General features: G+C 48.2%; 1 protein-coding gene across 5 annotated transcripts; it reads right to left on the bottom strand.

The window, feature by feature from the left end:
* Positions 1-3,515: 3,515 nt before the first annotated feature.
* Positions 3,516-21,195, bottom strand: Upp1 (uridine phosphorylase 1). Of its 5 annotated transcripts, none has more exons than XM_038343372.1 (9): positions 21,026-21,195; positions 19,769-19,854; positions 13,015-13,080; positions 9,575-9,692; positions 7,931-8,089; positions 6,386-6,500; positions 4,713-4,922; positions 4,285-4,431; positions 3,516-3,720 (listed from the first exon to the last, which is right to left on the bottom strand). In XM_038343372.1, exons 3-9 carry the CDS (start codon positions 13,059-13,061, stop codon positions 3,581-3,583), a joined length of 936 nt encoding a protein of 311 aa, XP_038199300.1. In that variant the 5' UTR covers positions 13,062-13,080; positions 19,769-19,854; positions 21,026-21,195; the 3' UTR covers positions 3,516-3,580. The 5 variants fall into 5 exon arrangements, with proteins under 5 accessions (XP_038199300.1, XP_038199316.1, XP_038199291.1 ...); XM_038343388.1 differs by lacking the exon at positions 21,026-21,195 and adding an exon at positions 20,683-20,730; XM_038343363.1 differs by lacking the exon at positions 21,026-21,195 and adding an exon at positions 20,589-20,716.
* Between the last annotated feature and the right edge of the window lie 1,531 nt (positions 21,196-22,726).

The raw sequence follows: 22,726 nt of genomic DNA, 5'->3' as shown, positions 1-22,726 counted from the left end.
ACCACAGCCCAGGGTACACACCTAACAAGATGGCACCGGTCTGTTTCTAGCAAGCTGAATGCCAGGAGCATGGGGATCTATCCCTTACAAGCCCCTGACAGGTGTGCAGGGAGCACAGACCCAGGTGGACAACAGGAGCCAAGACAGGGCCCACAGGAAATTATGTATAGCTCAGTTCTCTGAAGAAGAGCTGGACTCTTACCACACGCCCCTCATAAGTTCAAGTCCCCCAGCTGCCCCTTGGACTTTCACTAGGTCTGTCTGTAGGACATCCTAAGGAAGAGAGGCAGTGAAGTAAAGAACGTGTTTCTGGGACCCTCCACCTGTTTGCTTCTCCCCTAGCTATTGCAGGACACCACAAAGAGCCAGGGTACTTCAGAAGAAGTCCTGGGTTGACTTTGGAAGCACCCCCCTCAGGCATTCAACTCTGACCCCATCAAAGCCCTTTACAGTTCTAAAATTTGTAAACAACTTCATACACATATACAACCAATCTCTACATCTGTGCCCACTCTGACTTGCATGTAAGGATTCAGCCAACTTCCTGATGCCCACATCCTGACACCACAAACATGGCAATGTCGTGAGTTGAAGCCCTGTGAGTGCCTACAACTCTGACTGCTCCTTTCAGTCAACCAGCACCAGCGGGGACCTCCCCTGATGAGTAAAGGCCAGTCTCCAGCACCTGTGCAGAAAGCGAGGCACTTCCTTCCAGGCAGCCAGTGACTTGTCTGCACAGAAGCTTTTCGGAAACAGCAGCGTCTAGGGTTACTATTTGTGGAGACCCAAAAATGTGAGCCTATTTCCTCATTGATCAAAGGTCAGAGAGTCAGAACTCACCTCTAGTTCCTTCAAGGTTTTATTGTGCTTCTGTCTCAAACAAAGTTCCCACCTAGCTATAAAACAGAGAGTTCTGTTCTCTCTAGGTTATTTTCAACAGGTGGGGCTAATAGCCAGATCTTGTATTTCAAGTATAGAGAAGTAGATGTGTTTCTACCTCAAACAAGTCTAAGGATCCAACTAAGGCTTCAACTTTCTTAAGGAGAGTTGACAATGAATTCTACCCAGGGAGCAGTTTGACTATAGAATATTTGGGTCTAGGGTGTGAGCATGACTTGTTTTGTTCTAACAACAGAATGTTTAACTATGGTTGTAGCCCGTGACATTCAATTGGTATGTACATTTCCCTGTATCATGTTAATGCAGGTTTTCGTCTTACTCCAACCTTTTGGAGTCAAGGATATTTTAAGTAATAGGAAATTAAATGAAAGCTGGGAAATTAAGCACAGGCAAATTTTAGTACTCACTGGCTTTCCCTCCCAATACTATCCTATATGTTTCTCTGTTTTGTTAGTTTCATTCACATCTTCATAGTCTTTACTATATTTCTAATCCCCATGCCGCTACCCTGGCGAGAAGTAATTTTGTCAAAGCTGGTCCCTGGCAACTACTGCTGCGATGAAACACCATGACCAAAGCAACCTGGGGAGGGAGGACAGCCAGGGCAGACACTGGAGAGAGGCCATGGAGGGGTGCTGCTTACTGGCTTGCTTCCCATGGCTTACTCAGCCTCCTTTCTTGCAGACCCCAGGGCCACCAGCCCAGGGATGGTACCATGCACAAAGGGTCCCTCCCGATCAATCACTAAGAAAATACCCTACAGGTTTGCCTACAGACCCATCTTTTTCTTAATTTTTTATGACTTATTTATCTTTATTTTATGTGCATTGGTGTGAAGGTGTCAGATCCCCTGTAACTGGATTTTCAGACAGTTGTGTGCTGCCATGTGGGTGCTGGGAACTGAACCCAGGTCCTCTGGAAGAGCAGTCAGTGCTCTTAACCACTGAGCCATTTCTCCAGCCCCCTACAGACCCATCTTATGAAAGCATTTTCTTAATTGAAGTTCCCTTCTCTCGATGACTTTAGCTTGTGTCAAGTTGCCATAAAAGTATCCAGTACAAACAGTAAGAGTCTGGCCTTTTTACTTTATAAGGGAAAGTCACATGCCCCCACCTAACTAGGTGGTTACCAACTGCTCCCAGCATTGCTATGGAGGACGATGCCACCATGAACATTCTTTTCCACATTTTTTGAGCCATGTAAGCTTTCGCCAAACAGTTGAAGGCAGCAGGCTTAGGACAAGAGGTGAATTACCAAGTCATACAGGTTTGCACAGGTTAAATTGGGTTAATGCTAAAATGTGTGACAAAGACAGCATCATTCCCTTCACGTCCCGTAGATGACATTGTTACCGTTATGGGATTGGGCTGTACAGAAAGAAGGGATATAGAAGTAGTGAGCTTCCTCATCATGGAGACATGGGAACAAATGTCATGTTTTCTGAGGTAAACTCCCAGAGTGCCACTGGTAACATTTTCACATTTCTGTTTGCAAAAGGATTAGCAGTTGTGATTTAGTGTCGGGATACCATTCTGAGCCCATCTCCAAAGGATGCCCTGAGGCAGAGCAGGACCCCGAGGTTCTAAATGGGAGGAATTGGTCCATCAGAACAAACCCAGCCAAGCTCATAACTCTGTATAATTTGCTGAAGGATGCCCACTTGGTGTCATTTCTCCTGTAGGAAGGGTTCCTTATTGTCAGCATGGGGGGGAATGGAATGAAGGGGTGCAGGAGACTGAGGTCGGGTGGTAGGAAGGGAACCCCAGTGAACAAAGTCAGTGTGATAGGAAGGGAGCCCCAGTGGACAAAGTCAATGTCCAGAGTGGAACAGAGCTGAAAATTAGGAGCCAGCGTAGGTGGGAGGGGCTTAGTCTTCGGTGGCATGTGGAGAAATTCGGGTAAAAGTGTTTACCCCAATAACCCAAGTAGATCCACAAACTCAGCTGTGACAGCCGAAGCATATGAGGGCTTGCCAGATGCAAATGAGATGCTCTGTTGAGCTGCCTTTCTTGTAAGCTAGGCCCTGAACTGGTCCCTCCAGCTGCAGGACACCACTACAAGCCAGGGTGTGGGCGAACCTTTTAATTTCTGGGCAGAAAGCCTGCACTACCTCGACTGGGCAGCAGAGGGTGGTACAGGACCACCTAGGTCCACCCTGAGCTTGGCCATCAACACTTGTGGGAAGTAGTAGGGGCGCAGTCACAAAAGTGCTGCCAAGTCCCACAGGAAAGTGCGCTTCAGGTTCTGGGGTGGCTCTCCTGTGCTCCTCTCCCTGACAACAGGCTCCTGTCAGTCTTGAAGTCTTTCTGCACCTGTCGAGGGATGACTGCATAGCATTTTTGAAACGTATAAGGAAATCTGCTTACTGGCACAATTGGCCAAATTTCTTTAGTGACATGAAATCTGACCACCTGACCACCTTTGAAATAAAAGTCTGAAAGTTTTCATTCATTTAGAATAGTCCTAAAAAAAGGTCCCCCCCTCAGATTTGAATCGTTTTTAAATGTTCCTTAAAGCATAGCATCTGTGTGTCTAACCCACAGATTTCTTACAGTCAAATGCAGCCCAGTTCCATATGTTCCTGTGTAAAATGAATGCCAAGCCACACACTGGGATATGAAAAATAGATTTATTGACCAGGAGTTGCAAAGGCTTGCCCTGGGTGACGAGGACAAGGGCCTCAGGCTTTCCCGAGGCTCTTCTTGATGAAGTGGCCCACCAGTCGCTGAGGTCTCTGCTGGTATTCCACCAGCACATCATGGGGAGTGTTGATCTGGTCCCCTTGCAGTCGGTCCAGGAGGGTGACACACACCACAGCCGCTGCAAGGAGCAAAGGTCTCATCAAGGCAGGGTCAGACACCTTCCTTAGCTCACCGAGGACGCAGGCCAGGGCCAAGGAAGTATCCCAGCACCAGGGAGTGTGAAGAGCAGGAACATCAGGGCTGCACGGATGGAGTGGGACACCCTGGAGGAAGACACCCTCCAGCAACGCCGGCAGTTCCCTACTCTACCACGTCACCTATGGCCTTTGCCCAGGGCCAGCTCCTGGCTGCCCTGTGCAGCCCTGCAGGACATAGGTTGCCCCAGATCTGTCTGGAAGGATGCTCAGGTCTAGACAAGAGGGTGGATTAGCCCTTCAGTACTGAAAGCCAAGCTCTTGGCAAGGCTGGGGAAGCTTTCTATCTGAGCTGGAATAGGTCACCACCATCTTTGTCACTCTTCTCAGTGGTGTGGGAAATCACTGCAAGGACACTGAGGACCCTCTGTTTTGCAGTGTGACAATTAAGACATTGCATGTGTTCCAGGGCTCCAGGGTCGACACCGGGTTAAGGCAGACACAAGAGAGAAGTCAACGGACACCAAGGTCATCACGGGTCTTCTTACCTCTCAGGCCACAGGCACTGCACATGGTGGCAAACAATGAAGATTCCATCTCAATATTTCGGACACCTGCGGCATGGGCTGCTCGTAGATAGGCCTGCTTGTCCTTCTCCGTGTAGGAGCAGAGGGCACCATCCAGACGGCCTTGCCCTGTATCACACAAAGACAGGAGAACCGCATGCTCATAGTGAGAGGTTATTACACTTGGGCACCCTGCAGTACGTGCCTTCAAGACACAGGGACGAGGGGCCCCCGCCTGCCTGTCTTCATGGAGTGGATAGCTGTTTGGGTCAATATTACAGCAGAAATACAGGGACTGAGTTAGCAGCCCACATGCGGGTGTCCCAGCAGAGACAGTACCACCCCATCACAGAGCAGGCTTGGGGAGAGGGAGGGATCCCTAGACCAGACTCTCCCTCCCTTCGTCTCACCCTCATAGAAGTCCAAGGTGCACATGGTGTTACCCACAACGGTGGGGAATTCATCCAGGTCTGAGGCGCACTGCACCAACTCCTGCACCAGCTGCGCATCCAGGTTGGTGCTGCGAACCACCCGCTTTCCCAGGACAATCTGCTCAAACTCTGGCTTGAAGCACTCATCCACTGCCTGCTGGGTGATGACCACAGATCCAGGCTCCAGACCTGAGGAAGACCCAGGAATCGCCGTTACCCAGGGTGACAAAGTAGCGTTGCCGAGAACAGGCACAAGGAACACGACCCGACACAGTGGAGTACGGAAGCACCCAGCGTATATTCAAAGCCATCTATCCCTCTTCCTAGTTAGGACTTTTCCTGATTGGGAGTTTGCACAGAACCATTGCTGAAAGCAAGGGAAAGCAGAGAACAGCAATCTTGCCAAGAGTCTCGGCATCCTTTACTGAATGTCTCTGTCTTCCAGGCTGTAGCACTGACTAGCTCTCCACCAACAAGGTGGCCATGTTAACTTAATCATTCCAGATTATATCTTTTTTTTTTTTTTTTTTTTGGTAAACTTTCAGCCAGATCCAAAAGTATAGAAAAGCCACGTGCCTCAAAACCAGCCTCAATCCTTTCCAACTCCTGACTAGCCTGCTCTTCCTCTGTAACCAACAACCACCACCTCTGCAGTGTCGGCATTGGAGGTGCCTCCTCCTTGAGTAGCTGCGCACTTCAAAGGACAACATCCTGCTTTTCCTTTTCTGCTGGGTTCATATTTTTTTCTTATACAATGTGACCACTATCAGGGATTTAGAAATCCTGCCTTCCAAGAACAATGTCCATAGACCCAGACGCCAAAATCTAAGGCTCTACTGCCCCTGGAGTCAATATGGCTTCCTATCAATGGCCTTGTGTTCCTGGTGGGAAGAAGAATTGCTAGAAACCAGTGTCTACAGTGACTTTAGTTCCTTAGTGGCAAATAAGAAATTGCTTTAGAGCTGGGCAGTCCTTTTATAGCTTCAGACTTTTACTTAGGCCATAGTATGTCACCGCCCAACACACAAACACACACACACACAGCCCTGACTGCCAAAACCCACACACTGAAAGAAAATCCCCACTGTGAAATAGGAAGACTCAGGACCTGTGAGAAGAGACTGTTTGTTGCTCTACTCTAAAAGATGGATTAACTCATTCACTGAGATTAATGGTAGATGAATGACCAAGGCTGGGGCAGAACTCCCCATCTCAAATACATGATGAACTCCTGTGCCATCCCTAGACTCTATACCAGTGAGAAAGCTTCCAATCTTCAGCGTTTAACAGTCTTCTTCAAGATCACTTCTTTGCTTCTTAGGTTGTTTGTGGGTCTGTGTATGTGGTGGGGGGGCTGTTTGGGGTTTCTTAAGGGTTTTTGTTTGTTTGGGGGATTTGGGGGCTTTGAGAGGGTTAGGTTTTTGTTTGTTTTGTCAATGATTAGGAATTTCTGAGCTAATTTCAGGCCCCTTGTTAGTTTTGTATCCCACCGCCCCGCGCCCCGGTACACACTTTGATGGAAGGAGGAGCCGGGCAGAGAAGGAGGCCCTTGAGCGGTCTGGTATGTGTTCACACCATGCTAGAGCAGCTGCAGGGCTCTGGCCCCTCCCCTACCCACAGGGCAGGAATCAATCCTCATCCTCAGTCCTCACCTATCCCGCCGGAAGTGCCGATGCGGATGATGGTGATGTTGGAACACCTGGCATGGTACAGCATCTTGATGAGTTCATGCAACATGATCCCAATGGAAGGAATGCCCATGCCGTGCTGAAACCAGAGAGAAATACAGAGGCTAAGCCCAGCATTGTGCAACCGTCAGCTCATATAGAAGTCCCTCCGAAGGACTCACTCCACATTTTAAGTCACCCAAAGACAAGCAAGCTTTTGCCGAGAACGAGACTGTGACAGAGAGAACATTACCCTAACTTCCACTGTATTATACAGTTACAATTTTCTACTCTGAGTCGTTATTGCCATCCTTTTGCTATACCTGGGTGACAAGTGAAATGTATTCATCAGCTTTGGTACTCATCTGCTTCGGCCAGGCTCTTTGGAACAAAGCCCATATGGGGAAGGAGATTACTGTATGTTTTATGTGGCTTATTTCAACTAATAAAATCATGTGTTCATGATGGATAGGCTTCAAAATATTAACAGCTGTCCTCCACATGACCTACCTAGCTTGACTCACACAAGCTGCATAGAGGGAGGAAGGAAGCAGCTGGGAGGAAGGAAGCAGCTGCTGTCCCTAGGTAAGGAGCATTGCCTTCTGATTGCTGAAGCCATGCCCAAAGGCCCTTATCCATACCAGATAAGGTTTTACCACTGCACTTTTCTCCTGCCCTCTCCAATTTAGCAAAACAAGATAACTGGCTGGTTGCTCAATCCCTGACATCAGACAATCTACTGACTACACTTTTGCCTCTGCAATATTCTCCTGGCCTCTGCACCAATGCAACCCCACTCCACACACCTTTCAAAGACCCTCCCACCCTCACATCTAAGACACCTCCTCTCCCCTTGCCAGGCAGGTGCTGTGCCTAAGGCAGAGCCCTAATGCAAAGGGACCCCTTTCAGAATGGCAAACACAGGAATCGCTTCCACAAGGTAACTTTGCTAACAGGTGATTTTACATGACTGATACGCTTGGAAGTCTAGCTGACTAGTATCCAGACACATGTCTCAACAGGACGGGGATTCACTGTGAGCTGCAGTTCTTCATTATATTAATGCCATCAAAGGAGATCAATCGCTAGAAAATGATCCCTTTAATAGGATACTGGAGATTTCTGTAGTCACTTTTATCACTCACACAACCTGCGTTATAAAGCAGGTCAGTCACTATGAGATAGAAGAGGCACGGAGACCTGACATGTGGCTCTTCTTCCAGCCCTGGGCCAGGCAAGCAAGCCCTCCCCCACACCTGCCACCCCCACACGGAGTGGACAGCTGTGTATATTGACATGCGTATCTGCTTTTGTATACCGAGGCTCCCCAGGAAGCTAAGCCTCAAGGGCTGGAGCCTAGGACTTACTCATGCCCAGATGCCAGCTGCTAAGAGCTCACCATGCTCCCAGCCATTTACAGTAAACAAATGTTAGGGTGCCAGCTGTTCAGCTGTTCGCACAGGCAGAAGTGTGGGGCACAGGGCCTTGCAGAGCATGGAGACCAAATCCAAGTGAAAGGCAAGTACTCACGCTCACAGACAGCACAGGTCCGACTTTATACATGGCGTAGCGGTCAGTGCCTGCACAGATGTTGGGATACTCTTTCCCTGGATGGTCAAGGCCCAGCTCAGCAGCCACATACCTGATGAAGGTGCTCATCCGGGAAGGGCTTCCACCAACACACACGAACTGAAAGCAGAGGACACCCTGTCGTTAGAGCTCTTCAAGTTGACTGGCAACACTGGGGGTCATCTGCGAACTTCCTAGCAAGTTTTCAGGCCGGACCTTTACCAAGAGTATCTAAGGAAGTGAGCAATCAACTTCCTGGGGAGATTTTAGCAATCACTGCTCGGCACAGGCACCCAGAGCACAGTGAGGTCAGCTCTATACAGGCCCTGGCTGTCTTTGAAAAGCCAAGAGCAGGCACCACGCTGGGTCTCACACACCAGGTGGGAGGCAGTCTAGGGTGCTGGAAGGGAGTTTGAGTTTAGACTCAGAGGGTTGGAAAACCTCACCTCGTGTGACCAGAGTGACCCAGTGTTAAGTGGCAAAGAACAGCGGCCCAGTAGGGGTTTGGGAATTTGCAGGTAGAGAAGCAAAACCTTTGCTTTGCAAAGGGTCATCTAAGACTTTATTTTGCCAAAGACTAGCAAATAGTGAAAGTGATTTAATGGAACCTAAGGATAAAAGAATTAAATGCATATCTCTAAACATGAAAGGACATTTCCAGGGCTGCAATAGAAAAAATAGATTAGCAATATTGGGATAGATGGAAATTCAATCAATTAAAAAACATGAAATCTGCCCACCATTTGCTACCAAAGGTGAGTTCTAGCCTTGGCAGATGGGGTCCAGTTTCAGTGTTCAAAGCCCATCTTGGTTTTTAGTTTAGTGTGTCAATTCCTCTTTAACAGGACTGAACATTGAAAAGTCCTGTTGTAGTAGTATGGTAACTATGGTTACCAAAGAGCCCGGTTTTAATAGTGTGGTAACTAACTGTAAATTGCAAGAGAACCAGCAGACAGGATTCTGAGTGTCCTGAGTTGTGAACGTGCAGCTAACCATTTTGCTTGCCACTTCATATCACATACACGAACTAAATGTCACACTGTTCCTCGCAAAGATGCAAATAGATGTCTATTAGAAACAAATTTTAACAAAGAACTTTACAAAAATTTAAGACACACTGGGACTGAGAACCGAAGACTCTATACTGGAGGTGTCTCCATTAAAATTATCCCTCCGATAACTAAAACAATAGCTCCAATATACATCTCCAACTACAAGCAGGGATCATACAGACTCCATATTGACACTGCATCTCTTGGAAATCCTTCCCAGATCTCTACATTGCCTAGACTGCCCCAAACTCCTGAGATCTGGAGTCGCTAGAGTCATAGACATGGGCCACCTTGAGTGGCTCAGGAGATTCTCATGCTGTTGTTCACATATGAAAGTTCTCAGAGATGAAGCAGAGGCCTACACAGGAGAACTTAACATCTGTTCTCTCTTCTACTTGCTAATCCCTGTAAATGAAAGATAACCATTTGTAAAAATCTGAGAGAGATAGAATGCAGTCCTGTCCCCTGTCAATCATCTGCGCGTAGTTGCAGCCGTACCAAAGAGGAAGTCGACCATAAGGCAATCTACAGTAGCAAAGCCAGGGCTTTTTACCTTTACATCCCCAAACATAGCAGGGAAATCGTGGGTGCTGGTGCTGAGGTTGAAGTGGTAGAGAACATCTTCCTTCATGGTTGCTATGTTTGGATTTGAAAGCTGAACGAAGCAGTCACTGTTAGGAACCAAAAGTGAAAGGTTTATAGAACACAGGTGTGTACGACCAGCATTACCACGATATGTTCCATACCCAAGAGGTGCGTGAGGGACATGGTAGGGAAGAGACCCAAGCAGATCATGGGGAGAAGATAACTACACTGCCAAGGTCCCTACCTCCCTTCTCCTTTCTTTTAATCCCTCTTTGCTCCTAGGGCCCTGTTTGAAGGCAATTAGCAAAACCTCAAAAAAGCCAACAAAATTTAAAGATCAAATTGATAAATCATTCAACATAAAGAATGCTAGTTGATATCTTCAATTTATAGTCAATACATAAACTTGACGGTTAATATGATCACTATTGGACACATGGACAGAAATAGAACAAAAGTCACCTCTGCTGCCAGAGATAACCTTTCTGATCTGAGTGCCTAGAAATTCCTTTTTGGATCCCATTACATTAGCTACTACTGCTCAGAACTGGGACACTACGCTTGTCCTGAGGGGATGAAGAGACAGCTCCCTAATTTGGAGCATGCGTTCTTGCAGGAGGACCAGAGTTCTAATCCCAGCACTCACATGGTGGCTCACAACCATCTCTAAGTCCACTTCCAGGGAATCCACCACCCTCTTCTGGCCTCCACAGTCACATGCAGGCAGGCAGGGAGGCAGGCAAAACACATAAAGTAAGCCTCCACTTTCTTTCTTCAAAAGATTGTTATGATATGACTTCCCACCATTTTGCTGTTTTGTAACGTTTTGTAGGCAGGTAGAAAGCCAGGTGGTAAATATGGCTCTAGAACATTATGCTTCTGTCTTAACTCCACCCCTGCCTCCTGAACGCAACAGGGGCAAGGAGGGCAAACACATGGTGGTATACATCAATGGAGTTTGATTTGCAAACACCCCAGGACCAGATCAGTCCATCCTGACCCTGCCAAGCTTTCTCGGAGGCAGCCTTCAGCACAGCTGCCTCAATAGTACATGCACGCTGATTTCCAAAAGTGTCTCCTTGGCAGGATGAGACAGGTGTAGGTCCTTGAATATGGAGCGATCATTCTTCCGTTCCTTCCTTCTGAGTCTGACTTTCTGCCCAGAGCCAACTAGTGACACTTTCTCTTCGATCTAACTCAAGAGAAAAAGATGAGACAGCAGTGATCCAGAGATCACTGCAATATCACAGCGACTTGAAACTGGTGTGTGTTGAGTATGGACTTTGTTCCCGAAAACCGTGCTGCCAATCTAATGGCCATAATGGGTTTGTGAGGATGGAACCCGCTGTAAGCCAAGGGGATCCGTGCCACTTCACAAAGGACCTTTCCCCCTTCTCCCAGATCAGGCTCACATTTTGGTCACTTTCACTTTCTTTTTTAGAGATAGAACCACACTGTTTCCCAGACTGGCCTCCACCTGCTATGTAGCCTTGAACTCCTGATCTTCCTGCATCTCCTTCCTCAGTGCTAGTGAAAGAACCCTAGCAGGTGAGGCAAGCAAGCCACTCTCTCAGCTCTGATTTCTTTTTCTTTAAACAAGTTTCATTTTGTAGGCCAAAATGACCTTGAGCTCAATACCCCAGCCTTGGCCTCCTGAGTGCTGGGATTACAGACAATCTGGCTGTCTACATTTTGTCTTTAGAAAAATTTATACAATTAAGCCAGGTGGTGGTACAAGCCTTTAATCCCAGCACTCAGGGAGGCAGAGGCAGGCGGATCTCTGAGTTCGAGGCCAGCCTGGTCTACAGAGCAAGTTCCAGAATAGCCAGGGCCATTACACAAAATAAACCCTGTCTCGAAAAACCAAAAAAGAAAAAAATTATACAACTAAATGAAATAATTAATCTAATTTTACTTATCAAAATCTCCTGGAGACAGACTCTCTCTCTCTCTCTCTCTCTCTCTCTCTCTCTCTCTCTCTCTCTCTCTCTCTCTCTCTCTCTCTCTCTCATACACACACACACACACAAACAGAGTTGCACAAAGTTGAAGGTTAAGTAGATCTATTCTGATTGATTTATTTCATCTAGTCTCCATTGCTTCTCCTTTGCTAGTCAACCTTAAGGGCAGGCATTGAAGAATCCCTCTTCTCTTTTCCGTTGGCCCTATCTGCCCCCTTCCATGTTTCTCAAGCCCCCCACAGCCTATTACCCTACAGTGGTGTTCAGATTAAGTCAACACACAAAACTTTAAGACTATTATATAAAAGATAAGCCTAACATAAGTATTGGGGAAGAGTCAAGAGCTCTCTCATAATGGAGTAAGAGGTGGGTGGGTGGACCACTTCACGAACAATGTCAGAGATCCACGGCACACACACACACACACACACACACACACCAGTCATACATGCAGGGCCACTGCTGACCAAGCTCTGAGCTGTAAACTTTGCTGAGAAAGAGCAAGAAACCTGACCAAGGCACAGAGCGTGCCCACCAACTGACCCCATTCTCCTGGCAGATTTCCTGGTTTTTTATTAGCAGGAGGAAGCTCTTTCTTGTGGGACCAAAAGCAGGGCATGGGCAGCTAGGCCTTCCTGGAAATCATGTTTGAGCTCCAGGACAATCTGAAATCCCAACCATCATAGCACACCCTTCAGGCACTTAACCATATCCTCCTTCAGGATGTGGCACATAGGGAACACAAAACAGAAGGGCCAGCTTCTGCTCCAAGATGACACAACAGGATGTGATTAAGATTAAGGTCAGCTCAAGGAAAAGCAGAATGGAGAAACATAACCATGAGAGCAAAGATTTTAAAATTCATTAACTCTGAAATGTATGTGATCTGGAACCATCTCCAACATACTAGTTAAAGGATTCAAAATATCAAGTCGGAGACAAAAATATTTAGTCGACCTCAATTTCCACTAATTTTATTCTGCCTTATTGTCACCGGATTCATTTACCAAGTATCCACGGAGGGCCAAGTACTAAGGCCTCACTGAAGCAGGATGGGCGCTACCTCACAGAACCCCAGCAGATGCTGGACAACCCTGAAGTAGGGAAATCAGAAAGACTCAGTGGACTTCGAACCCAGGCAGGAGGTCTCGGGGTAGAACATGTACTCACTGCAGCGTGCTCGAAACCCTGGGCTGGAGGCATACGAAGATACACATACACACTGGAGTCAAAGACACAGTTTAGCTCTTTAAACAAGGCCTAAACCTAAGAGAAATCATGAAAAACTACAAAGCAGGGAGTAAAAGGAAACATTCAAGATTCAGAAACAAGACTGATCTGGGAGATAGGCAGTGGATTTTGTGTCAGAAAAAAAATGGCACATACACAAGAAAACCTGTAAGGACGCTTAATAAAACCAACACAGCCCAGCGTCGGTCAGTCTTACTTGTGATGGTTTGTGAGGTCCTTTGCTTCGGTTCCTGTTGCGGCCATCCTCCCACTGCAGCAGGCCCTAAGGGGAGAACATCACATGAAACAGAATCAACTGAAAGGTCCCTAGGGTGCTGTGAGGCAGTGCCCATGTGGGGAGTCTGTGCAAAGTGGAGTTCTTCACATTTTCATCATGTACATTATAGAAATGTACACTGTATATAGTGTGTGTGTGTGTGTGTGTGTGTGTGTGTGTGTGTGTGAAGTCCACATGGGTGGACCTCACAATCGTGCATTTTAGGAATAAAGTTCAAGTTTCCTAGCATCCCATCCCAGCAGCAATCAGGGCATCTTTGACCCTACTGACCACACCCTTCTGCCTTGTCCTTCTGGAAGCCTTGAAGGTCCTCTTCCTGTTAAAGGACAGCAGCGGATGCAGGGATTTGAACAGAAATGGAGCAGCTACCAGCTCTAGAGGACGTTGCTGAGAGAGCAAGGACTTGAAGATGTTGCAAGTCTGGCTGCAGAGCCTGCAGGAGGAAAGCAGCATGCACAGGCAGCAGCATGCAAAGCCACGGCTCTTTCCCTAGTGCTCACATGGGAAGTAAGGAAAATGGAGCATCCGGAAGAACCATGGGCCACACGCCACTAAGAAAAACTGCAGTCTGTATGCAGGTATCTCCTAAACCTGGGCTGAAAGACCCCTCTGCTGGGAAATGCATTTCTAACTGTCATCATAACACACTGATCGTTTTCAGTGAAGTTTGCAAACCAGAGACAATTACAGTAGCTGGGTCCAGAGAAAGTTCCCATGCAATTGGTGCTTGTAACCTCTTCGTCTGGCTTTTGTTCTCATTTGGCATGAGTGGCAGACTTGTCTGGAAATGCCAGCTTGTTGCTGTCCAACCAATGGATGGCGTGAATTCTATTGCTTTTGTTGTGGTGGTATGGAGGGTGGAGCCCAGGGAGGTATATGCGCCAGGCAGGTGCCCCACTGAGAAGCCGCTCTATGCTGGGAAGGAGGTACCATCCCTCACCCTGTGATGCCAACATTCCCAAGTCAAGCACGCTGCCGAGATGGAGCACTTGAGTCAGGCAGGAAGTGCCACTGGAAGCACAGAGCTGCTAAGTGGAGAGAGGCGGTCCCTATGCTGTCCCTCAGGACTGGATGCTGGGCCATGAGGCTTTCAAAACCATTTTGACATTTACGTTATTTTATTTTATTGGGGATGGGCATGGGTGTGCCACATCATATATGTGGATGTCGGAGGACAACCTGTGGGAGTCAGAGATCCTCCTTCCATCATGTGTTTCGGAGATCAAGCCCAGGCTCAGGCTTGGCAACAACAATGCTGACCCACTGAGCCCTCTGGCTGGCACCAGTTACTATGCTAATGGCACAGTAGATTCCAAGGTTGGCCTGGGTGACATGGCTAGCAGCAGGGAAGACTGTATGAGGGAAAAGACCACAGAAGCCCAGCACCATTGCCACAGTTAAGGAATGTAGAGGTCAGCAGTTAGCGCCCGGACCCTTGCTCTGTGTCAGTGGGATCTGGCATGTGTCAAGGTAGTGTAAAGACACCTCAGGTCCCTAATTTGTGGCGCTGTTTGGGGTGGCTTAGGTGCTAAAGCCCTGACAAAAGAGGTTTATCACCAGCGACAGGCTTGGAGACCAAAAGCCTCACAGCCCTGCTCTTTCTGATCCGTGTTTACAGTTAGATGTAAGCTCAGTTTCCTAGCAGTGCCTCTACCAAGGCTGCCTGCTGTCCTGCGCTCCCGCCATGGTGGTCTTTACCTCTCCGGAGCTGTAAGCGCAGATAAACTCTGCCATGAGTTACCCGGGTCCAGGTGTTCTTATCAAACAATAGAGAAGTCACTAATATAACAGGTAAGAAACACTGCAGGGATTCAGAGAACAAGGTGGTTTGAGCTTTTACAGTCTGAGCTGGCAGAAATGAGGAAGCCTCTCTGGGTTCCCTCACTGCAGAATGGAACTGGTTCCTTCCCCAGCCCTAGCCTGACTTCCATCCTACCTCAGGAAAAATAAATAAATTGAGCGGAGCTACAAGAGAATGTCTGTCCCTAGGCTCCTTCCAGTCCCAACGGGTTGTCTCAGTTCATCCCCTGACAATCATGCAAACTTCCACGGCTGTCTTGGGTTCCTGTTCTTGTGAAATGTTAAGCAGTTGGGCAGACACAGCCTGCGGGGATTTTTGCACTACAGTCTTACTTTTCACGCAGGCCCTTTCTCCAGCTCAATCTTTGCTCATTTTGTGAGTGAACCTTGAGGAGGCATAGGGATAAGTTCCCTTCCTCTCCAGAGCATGTACAGCTGAGAAGGGACAAAGACCCAGGCCACAGTGAACCTGCACGCGGTACGCATGGCTCACCATGCAAGCGAGGAGATGAACGCAGGGCAGAGAAGGAAGGGAACCAAGAAACTGAGAACACAACCAGAGGCCAAGTTCTTTGAGGGAGGAAGTATAAATAAATACAAGTATTAGAGAGTAAAACCAGCAGGGTCTTAGGAGGGTATGACTGATGGGTTCCTAATGCTGCCAGACTAGCAATCATCTAGAAAAGAGGTAGTGCAAAAGAAACAGGCAGGGACCACATGGGGGAGCAAAAAAACTACATGAAGACCCATAGACCAATCTGCTTTAGGCCCTTAACCTATTCCTAGCTGCTTTTACATCACTGTGGCCAAAATGACCAACTTAGAAGGAAGCATTTATTTTGGCTCATGGCTTTGGAGGGTCAGCCATTCTGGTAGCAAAGGGTGGTGGTAGAACATATCTTCTCATCAAGTAGAGCCAAGCTGAGAAAGCAGATCCTGCAGCTTTTTCCCTTTTGCGACACCTGGGCTCCAAGTCGAGTTTGGCGCCACCCATGTTCAAGGCTGTCTTGCCCTCAGTAATCCTCAGGTAACACCCTCGCAAGCACAGGCAAACATGTGCCTCACCAACCTCCTAGATGACTTGAAAAGCAGTCTGCTAGAAAGACTAACCATCAATCACCTCTATAGAAATCATGCCAGTAACAGCGTTGCTCAAAAGCACCAGTTAGGTCACGTGGTCAGAAGATTTTACAGGAAAGGGGACACTCACAAACAAACCAAGAGGGTAGGGTCCAAGATAACTCTAATGACAGAGGGTGAGGAGTTGTCACGGGGGGGGGGGGGGCGCGGCATGACCCATAAAAATGCCCTCAGGAAGTCTCTAGACTCACTCAGGTGCCAGACAACCTGTGAACACAAAATCACAGCGCTTGCCTGTTCTGTTAAACTGAAATTGTTAGTCCTCCTGCCCTAGAGGGTGGGGTGGGGGTCACACAGAGGAGCAAAATGTCATTAGCTTCCCTCTAGCTTGCCAGAGATCAGTGTCTGTGACAACAGCTGCCCAGTTTACTCTGGAATCACACACAGCCCACTTCCACTCTAAACACACTTCAGGATAAGCGTCTCGGCATCTGCCTTTGCATTGTGTCTGCCTTTGTATTGTGTCTGTCCCCTCAGTTGTCTTAACCCTTGGATCAAATTCTTCTCAACTTGGCATGTGAACACATTTAAGAAGCATTTTCATCCTGGGACTTAACAGAGTTAACTAGGCCTGAGATTGAGCAGCAGCTGGGTACCCAGGGTCCCTCAGCCTCAGAGGCTCAGACAGAATGGCAGGGGCAGGACATATACAAGACAATAACTCAGCATTTCCTGGATTCATTCACCACTCATTAGCCTCAAACCTCAAAGCAAGATGCTTAAGCAGAAGGAAAACACCTTTTGAAACCACACCCATGACCAGGAGACAATTACCAAAACTCTAGCCCAGCCCAGAAGAACAACTGAGAACTGCTTCTCCTGTGCTCAGAAAGAAGCAGGCTCATCTCTCTGTCTACCCTTGGGCTGGAGCTGAAGCCAGTCCACTAGGGCTCACTGGGACCTTTCTTGCTCTTAGTATGTGATTTGGTCTCATTCCCCTATCCATCCTAAAAGATCCAGTTGTTTGGGGCAGAGAAAGGACTATTGAACTATTGACCAAGAAACACAGAATCCATGCAACCGTAGAGAAGGGAACCCTCTGCTACAGAAGGCCAACGGTTGAGCATTGCAAGAGGTAACCAGGACAAAGACAAGAGGTGATCTCCAGGTAGTGTGTTCCTTCGTGTACCAGGAAGTGACAGGGAGAAGCATCCTGGGATTTTGTCATAGTGACAGAAAAGTCACTTAAACAGTGACATAAAAATTTTGAGAAGACATCTGAGTTTCGAGAATCCTACCTGCCTATAAGCAAAAGTTCCCCCCGAAAAACTCAGCTGTCCCAAGAGACAGTAGTCTGCTCTTCTCTTCTGGTAAATCCATGCTGCGCCCAAACAGCCACCGTCATCAAACTAGCACGCTTCCCATCTGCCTTCCGGAAGTCCCAGTTAGCTTTTAAGATCATCTGGAATCCTGTCTGTCAGCCCAGCGCTGGGAAGCTGAGGCTGGGGGCAGCCTAGAACCCCAGAAGGAGTTGAAGGTTAACCTGAGCTAAAAAGCAAAACAAAAACAGAACAGGCACAACAGCAAACTCACCAATACCAGGCCCAAAATGCAACAGCTGAAATACATTGTTTCTCCAACAGCACCTTTTCCGCCTCTGTTGCTGGGCCCCTTCTATCTGTTAAGATTGTAGGAATCCCCAAATTCTAACCACTTTCTGGGTCACCCTCTTTGAACAAACGCCTCCGTTATCTGCATAGACAGTAATCTGCTCTCTTGCCAATTTGCTTTTTGTTGCTGTTTTGTTTGTTTGTTTGTTTTTGTTGTCTAATTTGCAGGCCAAAAAGTTGTCTCTGACACTACATTGCAACCTGGGTCTGAGGGCCAGGAGCAACAGCAAGTGTGACAGAATGACAGTCGAGGGGCAAGTGCACAGCCAAGGAGACCGGGATGCTGGCTTGGGCGGGGGCAGGGATGACATCCCAAGGGCTGACTTCCAGCTAAGATGGCAGGAAGTACAGTGTTGTTTGCCATGTATGGAGCGCATGACTGCTCATTTGTTGAAGTAGCATGACTCAGGAACACAGAACCTATAAGTGTGACCCTATGGGGTCACCAGCAAAGGAGACGTGAGCCAGAAAAGCAGCACTGAGAAGCCCAGAGGTCTGGACACACCTGCGCTAACTTTCTTAACTCAAGTTTCCTGCCACAAAAAGCCTCTGGGAGTTTTCACTAATGAGTCTCAGGATTTAGAACCAGCTTTCCAAGAATGGGTACAACTGGAGGAAATCCAGTGATCTCATGAGCTCCAAACCCAAAACACAGGACATAATTCCTCTCCAAAAAACATGCTGTAGGGTGACATATTTCAGTTAACGAAAACAAGGGGAAGCGCTTGCCTCTCAGTGAAAAAGTTTCTGCACTCCAATAAGCCTCTCCACCAACGCAACAGTCCAAATCAGACCAAATCAAACCGAATTAGAAAAAACCCACGTTTAATGGATATAAAGGCTCCCAGATGGCATTCTGCCCTCCACGCTGACAGGACCTGCCTGTCCTCAGCCCACCCAATGCTGCCCTCCCATCTGACAGGACCTGCGGGTTTAGCTTGCCCTGCGGGACCTGCACAGAACACTAGAAAGCAGCCCTTACCCTCTGTGTACATCCTGCCTCCTCTACCTGCTGCCAAACTGACTCATTAATGAGATTTTAAATTTTCACTTTACTCTTGATCTTTAAGATATCAAAGTCAGAGCAATAGACTATTTACTTCAGTGCATAAAGATTTACAATTTTTGGATCAAAATGTATATTAAAAGTAAATCTGTGTGTGCAATAGTGTGAGTTGAGATGGGCGGGGAGAGAGGTGGACAGAAACTACTGAGTGCTTATCTGTGAGGAGAAACAGGGAAGTTTCTCTTTCGGTTATGCATATGATTTTTATTTTGCTTAAGATAATTTCTTAAGATTTTTGTAGTCGGCCGGGTGTTGGTGGCGCACACCTTTAATCCCAGCACTCGGGAGGCAGAGGTAGGCGGATCTCTGTGAGTTCGAGGCCAGCCTGGTCTACAAGAGCTAGCTCCAGGACAGGCTCTAAAGCTGCAGAGAAACCCTGTCTCGGGAAAGAAAAAAAAAAAAAAGATTTTTGTAGTCAGTAAATACAGCAAAAAAGGGGGTGGGATTTTTGACAAAATTCAAGGTAAAGAAAAACTAATGTACCTATTAATGTTTAACAGCGTTGAAAGTATAATAGTATCAAGAATATAACATGTGCCCAAGCAGTGCAGGCTGAATTAAAGACATGTGCGGTAATGAGGGTTATGCTGGGACTAGAAGGTCCACTTGGCCTCTGAAGAAGGGAAAAAACAATAGCCAATTGGCTGGAAAGAGGGGGTGGTTTAGCCCAAAATGCAGATGGGGCACAAACTTCGCAAGTTGAAAGAGAAGGCAACAATGGCAGGCCCTGGAAATAATGGTTCTTTCACCGGCAAAGACAGCTTAAGACTCCATTCAAGGAAGTCACCACGTTTTTTTTTTAAAGGACTAGGTTACAGCGTATGAATGAAACCAATGTGTTTTTGTATTTTAAGCCCAGATAGCACCCACAAGAGACAACAGAGGCAAAGAGAACTAGGAACTTAAAGTAAGGAGAAGGGGAGAGAAGGAGATGGAGAGAGAAAAAAAGGAGGGGGGATAAGAATAGAGTGTGAACAGACATCTAAAGCCTCCCTGTATTGCCTTCATGGGAAACGCCCCTTTCTACCCTAGATTCAGGGTTCCTGGGTAAACTCACTGTCAAGAGACTGGAGGTCCACGTCCAAGGAAGGCTGTCTGAGTGTCAGAGACGACCCCGTCACCTGCGAGTCACTCCACCAAGTCCTGGAGGGAGAGAGAGGTGACAGTGAGCCAGGTCTGCAAGCAGGTAATTACAGAAAAGAGCAGTAACGAGAGTGAGGTGGGTTCCTTGCAAATCAGTTAGTGACATTTAATACGCCTGACGAGAGTTTCCCGGTTGAACTGCAGCCAAACAACTCGGAGCCAATATTTTATGAGATAACATTTGGTAAATCAATTACGAGGAAGTCCATACGAGTGATCAAAATGAAACTTTGTTCCGTCCTTCGTGGAAAGGCAGATGTAACGCTTCCACCTTTAATTTTCTGGGTGGCCTGAGCTGTGCGAGGGTTCTGGTTCTCTCTTCCCGATGAGGGACTGGACATTCTGGAAACACCTGGAGGCGTCTGCTGGCCCTTCCCCTGCTCGTCCCTCACCTGTTTACTCAGCTGCACTCTCCTCACCTGTGCGCCCCTCACCTACTCGTGTCTCACGTGCTTTCCTCACCCCCCCCCCCTGCAGGCTTCGTGTCCCCCCAGTATGGCGCCTGCACCTTCATTTGCTGAGAGGTCACGGGCCGGTACCAAGCAGAGCATCCCGAGCGCGGTGCTAGCCTAGCGCAGTTGCAGTCCTTCCACTTTCACCGCGCTCACCCTCCCGCTCCCTGTGGGGTCTCATCTTAGTAGCGGTCGCCCGGAGTCCTTCCTTCCCGCCCCCCGGAGCTTCAGTCTCCACTTGCTGGGAAAACCCGCAAGAGTCCCGCAAAGCTGACCGCTCACCGCCCAGTCCCGGCAGACCGCACGAACGGCTCCGAAGGCTGGAGAACAGTGAGAAAGAAGCAGCGCGCCAGAGTTTTTAAAGGAGGAAACCGACCAGAAAGGAGAACCTGGACGACCGCAAACACGCCTCCTCCGATCTGTCACCCGCAGCCCCGCCCAGGGGTCACCCCCCCCCACCCCACCCCCGGCATCGACCCCGCCCGGGAGCTCAGCTGACAGCACCCAGGGCGCGCTAGCCCAGACACACCCCGTCTGCGCCTACTCTGGCTCCTTTACCCTCCACCGCCAGTCCGGAAAAGTCGCCCGGGAGCCTCCAACTTCTAAGTTTGCTTTCGTCTGGGGAAAGCTGACTTTTTTTTTTTTTTTTTTATCCAGCGTCGTCCCTGTGGCTCCATAGCCTCCGTTACTGTGGATGAAATCCACCCAAGTTATCTCACCTGTTTCACAGGCAAAGAAACGGTCTGGAAGCGGCTGTACGGCTACCCAAGGTCACCTCTAGTGCCAGGGCCCAGGTCCATCTATCTGGTAACGGGAAGGGAATGTGCCAGAAATGAATGACAGCGTGGATGCGGTCAAGAATGCGGAGCTAGGCTGCTGTAAACTGTGTCCTTTCGGTATCGCGAGCTAGCTTGTTTTGTTTTTACTTTTTTTTTCCTTCCCCTCTGGGTCCTTCCTGATCCAGGGATATCCTCCGTAGTTGAGGGAAGGCCAGGGGAGCGCTTGCCCAGTAGGGGAAATGACTCATTCATTCAGTCACAGCTATCTGGCAGAAGGCACCCCTGCCCTGTCCCGCACTGTGACTCCCCACCCCCAGCTGCCAGCCGGGCCTGCCAGTCCTCTGCTCACACAGTTCCTAGCTTGGCCTCCCCAGCTGGCCGGCACTCTGGCGAGAGGACAGAAAGGCTTGGGAATGAGGAGGGAGGAGAGGAATACAGCCCAGCACAACTACCCTGTGCTCTCACCAGGACCTAGGTTCCTAAGAACGGGCGGTAGCAGAATTGCCTATCATCATGCGCCTGGAAAGAGGTCTCTCCCTTTCATTTCTAAAAATCTACAATCTCTATTCAAAGTACCAAAGACTAACTTCTCAGTCACAAAACTCTGCAGATGACTGAGCCTGAACACGATATTGTTTCTGCTATTTTCTAGGCTACTCTGAAACCAGCATCATCAATGCCTGTGGCAGAGAACAGAACCAGTGCCTTGAGAGCTATAAGAACCACCTCAGCAGATCTGTGTGGGGTAGAACGACCTGAACCCGCACCAGGGTCTTGGCGCATCTCCATAAAGCATTGACGTAAGCGAGGGGCCTATCCAAGGCCAGCCAGCACCAGAGAATGATGCCCCGTTATTGTCAAGTAACAAAATCTGAGAGCAACTTCCAACTACTTAACAATCTCCCAAAGCTAACACTATTTTAGAGAATAAAGTGGGTGTGTCCCCACCCCCAGCTTCGCTATTTTCCTGTTTCTGGTCCAGGTGCTGGTGCCTGTTGCCCACCCCCAGATCCCACCCCCCACCCCAGTGAATATAAAGGTAGATGTGTGAGAACAGACAGAACCTCTGAGCCTGAAGAGGAACTTTCTCCCAGGAAGTAATTCGGGTATCCTGTCCCACCATTACATCTACATATGCACATGTATGGGCTTTTGTGTCCACTTTCCTGTTAATTGTAACTCTAATATGGGCAAGGTGGGAAGAAACTCCCCTCCCCCCATCTAGGTCAGGTTCAAATATAAATAAAACCATTTTCTTTTTTTTTCCTTTTAAACAAAATTCTGTTTATCGCTAAAGTGGCACGCAGCAAACCAGAGATTCTGGTTACACTCTTTGCATCATGCAGCTGCCCTAAGCTTTCTAGATCACTACTCCCAGACAGAACCTCCCCTCCTAATTTCTAGAATTCCTGTCATTGAGGGCAGACACTGAGCAAAGGTGATTTTCAAACTGCCAGCTGGCCGTATTAGGTGGGGCCACAGTGGGTAACAGCCGGCATTTTTATTGTTAGTGGGAATGAAAGAAAAAGCTCTCTCTGCTGTATGTGCAGAAAGGCACGTACTTATGTGTCACACAAAGTCACAGGCTGCCCGAGACTACCGTCTTACTCACAAGGCACACCCTGCCCCTTCCCACAGCTC

Source organism: Arvicola amphibius, chromosome 1, assembly GCF_903992535.2.
Source record: "Arvicola amphibius chromosome 1, mArvAmp1.2, whole genome shotgun sequence".
NCBI lineage: Eukaryota > Metazoa > Chordata > Mammalia > Rodentia > Cricetidae > Arvicola > Arvicola amphibius.
This window is presented reverse-complemented; position numbering and strand designations above follow the sequence as displayed.

Coding starts and splice junctions, on each gene's coding strand:
- Upp1 (XM_038343372.1), bottom strand. CDS start 13,061: ATGGCCGCAACAGGAACCGAAGCAAAGGACCTCACAAACCATCACAA. Junction 6,501..7,930: donor GACCTGTGCTGTCTGTGAGC/GTGAGTACTTGC, acceptor CTCTGGTTTCAG/CACGGCATGGGCATTCCTTC. Junction 4,923..6,385: donor CGGCACTTCCGGCGGGATAG/GTGAGGACTGAG, acceptor GGTCTTCCTCAG/GTCTGGAGCCTGGATCTGTG.